We start from the raw sequence: 7,054 nt of genomic DNA, 5'->3' as shown, positions 1-7,054 counted from the left end.
TTCGAGTTATGACTATAAAACTAGTATATTTTTTATGGATTCACGTGACAACACCTATTTCTTTTGCTTTTGTTTTCTTATATCAAGACTCATTATTTTTGTATTTTAAAAATATATTAAAAAAATTTGATTTTTTTTATTTTTTTCCTCTAAATTAATTTTTTTAATGTTTTAAAATTATTTTAATATATTAATATCAAAAATGATTTTTAAAAAATAAAAAATATTATTTTAATATATTTATAAATAATTTTTTTTTAAATAACAACCCCATCCACACTATAGTTCTATTTTGCTGTAGGCAAGCATTGAGCTGTTTAACTTGGTAATATCTGTTTCCAAAGTCTCGAATCATTGCAGGGGTGCTGAGCTTGCCACATCACTCTTGGAACCTGTCATCAATCAGTGATCAGTCTTGATATAGTGGACACGGAGTGTTACTGCCTTCTTTTGGTTTCTTATTTGGCCTCCTTCAAGTTCTAAAATGGATCGTCCTTTCAGTAATGGTGAGATTCATCAAAATTTTAAAAATAACCATGCATAAAACCTAGTAAAAGAACCGTAACACAATACCAAGCTGTCTGTTGTTATGTTAAAAATCTGCATTCTCGCCCCCAATAAAACTGTTACTCTATCCTATGGGTACAGCCTGCAATGGAGACTTGGGATTTCGACTGCATATTATGTTTAAACCCTGGAAAGGATTTGCGATTTCTACTTTAAGTTTAAACCCAGAAAAAAGATGGGATGAAATTTGTTTGGGGGGGGTGGCGCGGCGCGGCGCTACCTTTCAAGAACTCAAAAGTTTTCGTTGACCTAAATAAGGGATAAAAGTAAAATTGTTGCCTGAACATGGCTTGATAATTATTATAATCATTTTGTGATGCAAAATTCGCTTTCTAAAAAATTCTCAATACAACAAAAACTGCATAGCCTATATCCCACAATTTTCTTTCGCTATGCTTGCTCTATATTATATTCAATATCGAGCTGATAAGATTGTCATATGTATAGCGTATTGCCGTGTAAAATTGGAAGTCCAGGACTGAGATGTTTATCCTAAATTGCAAGAATCCCAGTTGAGAAGATGGGGGTTGTTTTGAAAGGCGAGCTTGAAACATCTGCAGATCTCGCAACTTCTGATCTGCACTGTTCTTTGCGCTCGTCTATCATTATTTGACTCGATCGACACTCCACGCTGCAGAATGCTTTCTCTCCTCTGTAAACAGGTAAGAACACAAATGTTTAATTTCATGCTTTAATTCCAGTCTTGAAACCCATGTAAAGAATACACCTGCAAATAACTCCTAAAGAAAACTTCAAGGAGCCGGAAGAAAAATAGCTGTACCTGTAGATGTAGATGTCTCTGCCATTGAGTTTTTTCCTGCACAAGTGGCATGCACTCAGAAAATCTGAAGTGGGATACACGGAAACATCATTGACAACTCTGGCACGAAATCCCTCAGGAACAGAAGTAAATCCCATGTTTTCACATCTTCTATCATGCCCTCGTTTTCCATGTTCACCTCCATCATAGTAAACCTTCTTGAAGGATTGATTAGGAGCATGGATTGTGACAGAGGTATAGTCTTCCAAGCTCTTCATATCCATTTCCCCAAAACCACAGTTAAATATCTCACAATCTTTACCTGAATTAACTGGAATTGGATTTGATCTATTCAAATTTGACCTGCAAACGGCATACTTAGCCAAAACTTCATGCCCCACATCAGTCTTAGAAGGCTTGTCAAGGGCTGCAACAATACCCAATCCAACCCCACCGAGATCATGGTAATTCTTTAGACCTTTTGGTGAGTGGTTTTTGAAGTCCAGTGGACTTCTAGGACTGGTGTTAGCATCCATGAATTTGGCACGGGTGCCTGCGACCAATAATTCCGACAATCTTCCGATCATAGGATTTGTTCTCTTGCCTAACATCGTTAAGATTTATGTAAATGATTGCCTAACATCGTTAAGATTTATGTAAATCTTTATGAAAAAAGATTAGATGTTGGGGTGGTTTATGTAGGAAAAAGATAATCACCGCAAATGAGTTGATTTGATATCTTAGGCAAGTAGGCCTAGCTCTTTCCAATTTATTTTATTATTATGGAGTAGGTGGACCTGGGGCCATGCTTTTTTGGAATTATATAATAATGACGATTCAATTTTGATTGTTTGCCAGGAAAGCTCGACCCACCCAGCGAATTATTTCCCACTTTTATTCTCATTTTCCAGTTAAATAATATAGATATTTTAAAATTATTTTATATTCAACAATATATCTCTCATATAAAAGGTTTAAATTTTAAGAAACAAGTTAATGAGCGAGTTTTTCTTAAGCATTGCTTAGATAGCCATAATTATTTAATGGATTCCCCTAAAAGAAATATATAACTAACTAGTCTTCTTTTAATTATTAAAAGCTGTATAATGTATAATAATTGTTTTGTATTTTTAAATCATTTTAATATAATAATATAAAAAATAATTTTTTAAAAATAAAAAAATCATTTAAAAAACCACTACGGGACCCACAAATGCACTTGTCAGGTGGGACCCATCACAAAGCATCGACTAATCTAATGATTGAGACTTCGTCTTGGGATCTAGCCCTCCAAAAAAAGATTCCGAGAAAAGTGAATTCATCACATCACTGTCTAGGTCTAGGGTACGTGTCGAAATCCTAAGGAAGAAGAGGGACGAGCAATTATTGCCAACACCACCAACGGGCCCCCTGATTGGAGGCCAGCGTTTTTGGCATCACGGAGGTGGTTTTCCTTTCCGTCCTATCTTCTCCGCTTGGAATTTACCCTCGCCCGCGTTCTCCTCTATTATTGAAAATTCTGATATTTTTTTTTCACTATTTTAAGTTATTAATTAAAATTGAAAGAATATATTTAAATTTATCTGCTGGTTATTTTGTTGAATTCTTAGAGGGATGGATTTCGCCAAAACCATGTGCTTGGATATACCTAGTGTAGTGGTGGCATATTCCAATAGAAAAGGAATAGAAAGGAGCAATCAAGATCACAAATTTTTTGTTCACTAGAGAATAAAGATCTCACACCTTTTTAGTCCACTAATGCGAGAGAAAAAAGCATAATCTTCTGTAGATATTAAAGTATCAATTTGTTTTAATTATATATAAAAATTGTACCAATTTGTTTTCTTGAGAAAGTTATTTTAACTTTAACTTGGACATATCACAAATTTTTTATTGATAAACATCTTATTATTTTTAAAATCTATTTGGAAATGTAATTACATTTATTTTTTAAAATATTTTTTATTTAAAAATATATTAAGATTATATTTTTTATTTAAAAAAATTATTTTTAATATTAGTGCATCAAAATAATTTAAAAATACTAAAAATATATTAATTTAAAGTGATTAAAAAATAAAAAAATTAATTTTTTGAAAGTAATTTTAAAACGTAAAAATAAATAAGTTAAAAAATAAAAAAAATTAAATTTTTTTTAAAAATTTTAAAATCCAAAAATAAACAGGATTATAGTACACTAATTAAAAAAAAAAAAGAGAGAGCATAATCTCCTGTACATAGTAAGGTACCCATTTGTTTTAATTATGTATAAAAAGTGTACCAATGTTTTCTCGAGAAAGTTATTTTAACTTTAACTTCGACATTTAACGTAGTTTTCAAAGACACGGAGATTGAACGAAATCTCATTTATTCCCTTAAGACAAGAGGACGCAGGAAATTGAGGAAGATAGAAGAGCTCCGTCCGTTAGATAATATTCGTTTGTAGATCAACCACGAAATTTCAAGTGCAAGGGAATAACTAGAAGGTTTAATTTTACTCGACATATTAAATTAATTAAAGTTATAAATTAGTTAGGATTTATATGATTATCAATAATAAAAAAATTTAAATTGTATTATAATTCAATGTGTAAGCTTCTTATCCAATATGAATATTAAAATTAGATATTTAGATAAAACTTATATATTATACTATATAAGTATCATATGGCCACCACTGAAAATATAATTTTTTTTATGCAATTTATTCAAATTAAATTGTATTATAATTCAATGTGTAAGCTTCTTATCCAATATGAATATTAAAATTAGATATTTAGATAAAACTTATATATTATACTATATAAGTATCATATGGCCACCACTGAAAATATAATTTTTTTTTAAATGTAATTTACTTTATGCAATTTATTCAATTTTTTTTTTAATTTTGCTTTTATTTCCTATCTTTTACAAGGATTGATTCACCCTCTCTGTTTTATTTGTTTTCTTATCCATTTTCACCTATACTCATTTTTTTTATTGGCTTTAACTGCAACAGATTCTCTATTTTTAATATAATTATCAAACCTGGTTTGAAGTTAACTCGATCAAGAGGTCAGGTCTCGAGTTACACGGGTTGACTAAAAAAAAATTTAAAAAATATTTGAAGTTTTAATATTTCATATGAAAAAATTAAGAAACAATTTATTTGAATATATGCTATGCATGTTATAAATAATGAAGTTCAAATTATTAATTTAAAAGGTTTTTTATTTCACATTCAAAATAATTTATGTTATCCTTTTAAGTTGAAATATTTAAACCAATTTTTTTTTTAATTCCATATTGAAAACACATGACTTTTTTCTTATGAATATAAAGTATATATACTAAAGAGCTTCAAATCCCAGAATATATTTACTAAACGGTTTCAACTATATATACTAAAGAGCTTCAAATCCCAGAGTATATTTATTAAACGGTTTCAACTCTCACATTGAAAAAATAAAATATTCTTCTAATATTTATATAGTGAACTTTGAAAATAGTTAATAATCAACTTAAAAATATGAAAAAAGAGGGGTTTTTGGCTAGGAAAAAGTTTTTTGAAAAAAAAAGATCTCCACCAAGTTTTGCCAGGTCATCTAGGTCATGGGTCGAGTCGGCGGGTTGATCAGATTTGATTATTTTTTTGCTCTTGCCGGTCTTTCACATTACCCGAATCGATCTAGTCATCGAGTCAACCCACTAGGCCAGTTTGAGTTTAATAACTATGGTTTTTAAGATTTAAAATCTTGAGACACCTATACTCTGTTTGATTTTACAAGACTACTATATATCTCCACCAAGGATTAAGTTCCTAACTATAGATACTCCTTAGTTGGAAGGAAGAAACGAATGATAAATAACATATTGGTAAGGGAATAAATGATTAGATAATCAACTTGTTAAGAATCAATTACACAATTATATATTAGATGAACAGATTGACACATTTGATGGGATAAGATTTAATGTTTGTATAATTAATCAACAATCATTCCACCAAAAAAGAATATAGTTAAAATCATTTTCATAACATTTGATGACCAATTAGTTCAAGAAATGAATAAAGACCATGTGTTTGCCTATAATGAAACTAATAATCCTTCATCACCATACCTTATTGCAAAATGACCTATCTTAGATAAGCTATAAGATGACATTGATGACCAATTCGTTCAAGAAATGAATAAAGACTGTGTGTTTGGCTATGATGAAACTAATAATCCTTCATCACCACACGTTATTGCAAAATGACCTATCTTAGATGAGCTATAAGATGACACTTCATCTCTGATTCTTTTTAACAACTTAAAACTATACTTAAGCAAAACTTCAATGTATTTTTGTAGCCTTTCATGTTCTTACCTCTCTCAACATCCTTACCAATACAAGTGTTTTATGTAAGAATGGCTATACCTCCATCACAACCCTATGCCTACCCTTTTTATATGTTAGAAGGGATGGTGAGGTAAACACAACCATATGTACAACTAGTAGTGTTTTTTTTAGAGAGATTTCGTTTATTAGACTTTAAACCTGTCTATTCTTGATATGAGAGCTACCTACACAGAGATGGAAAACACAAAAAACTTGACTTACCTATAACAATATTGCAATAAAAATATAGACTTGCTAATTTTTTCCTAACAGTGGCCTTCATCTTTCAATGTTATACTATTTAATTCTCGATAATAAATTAATTTGAGTACTAAAGAAAGAATAATATTTCTTGTTGTGCTTTGTTAATAAGTGAGTGATGAACCTTTTCTTTTCTATTTAGTTATCTTTTGCTTAGTCTCGGTATTTAATATTAGGCCTAATTCTAATTCTAGTTCATTTGTTTCAAAGTAAAGATACCCATGAGGCATGACGCTACACTTTTTTTTTTCTTATTAGGAAAAAATTATGATAAAATATATTTTTTGAACTTGATGAAATGGGCAGAATGGCTACCCTGCCAAATATATGTTTTACATATTCTATACAAAAATATTTGGTTCTTATAAGGTCTTATTGATTGTTGCTAAGATGGACCTAAGGAATTGCTTAATAAGGGTGATAATCCTTTTTCATAACCTAAAAGTAAGAACAGATCTGTGAACCTAGAGTTAACTAGTTTTCCCTGAAATGCATTGAGGCACAACAACTAACTAGATATTTAGGGGTAAAGTACTATTTCAATACGAGTCATGAGAGTGGTATAAAATCAAGGCAAACTTTGAAACCATGCATGTCATTGTCGATCAACTCAATCAAATTTAGAATGAAATAAGAAATAATCGACCTTCCACATATACACTTAAGGGAGAAAATACTAGGGTACATTCCCATGATTTACACTCCAATAGTGATGTATTATATATGTGAGTGTGTGACACGATCAAAAGATTGATGTCTTATCCCAAGTGCAATAGTTTCGAAATAATAAATAACCTAGCAAGATTAGAGTCAAACCATAGGAAGGTGAACTATATAAAATTATAAACAACAAATAAAAAGGAGTTGAAAAGAAATTTTGAGATATGATATTGATATGAGTATTAACCAAAGATAAAACAATTGTCAAGGTTAGAGGATCCACTAATAGTATTAGAAATAAGAATAGTATAAACTCTTTTTATCAATCAACTTAAAACCACATATAAAGGAGATTCCAATCGGATGATTTATCCTTAATATTCCATTATAAAATTTTAATATGATCATATTAATTATCTTATTTTAGTAACACTATACTTT

General features: G+C 30.0%; 1 protein-coding gene and 1 long non-coding RNA gene across 3 annotated transcripts; one reads left to right on the top strand and one right to left on the bottom strand.

Annotated features, from left to right (window-relative positions):
• Nucleotides 1-817: 817 nt before the first annotated feature.
• LOC105136346 (cyclin-dependent kinase, putative (DUF581)) lies at nt 818-2,054 on the bottom strand. Of its 2 annotated transcripts, XM_011041649.1 has the most exons (3): nt 1,964-2,054; nt 1,349-1,931; nt 829-1,219 (listed from the first exon to the last, which is right to left on the bottom strand). In XM_011041649.1, the coding sequence occupies exons 1-3, from the start codon at nt 1,968-1,970 to the stop codon at nt 1,060-1,062; spliced, it is 750 nt and encodes a 249-aa protein (XP_011039951.1). In that variant the 5' UTR covers nt 1,971-2,054; the 3' UTR covers nt 829-1,059. The 2 variants fall into 2 exon arrangements, with proteins under 2 accessions (XP_011039950.1, XP_011039951.1); XM_011041648.1 differs by lacking the exon at nt 1,964-2,054 and having other exon boundaries at nt 818-1,219; nt 1,349-1,956.
• On the top strand, nt 1,580-2,182 carry LOC105136347 (uncharacterized). The gene is made up of 2 exons (XR_844327.1): nt 1,580-1,936; nt 1,969-2,182. It is a non-coding gene; the product is annotated as an uncharacterized LOC105136347 (long non-coding RNA).
• Nucleotides 2,183-7,054: the final 4,872 nt, after the last annotated feature.

The sequence above is a fragment of the Populus euphratica genome, unplaced genomic scaffold (genome assembly GCF_000495115.2).
Source record: "Populus euphratica unplaced genomic scaffold, PopEup_1.0 scaffold53.1, whole genome shotgun sequence".
NCBI lineage: Eukaryota > Viridiplantae > Streptophyta > Magnoliopsida > Malpighiales > Salicaceae > Populus > Populus euphratica.
Note: the sequence above shows the minus strand (reverse complement) of the source record. Positions and strands in the feature narration are given on the sequence as shown.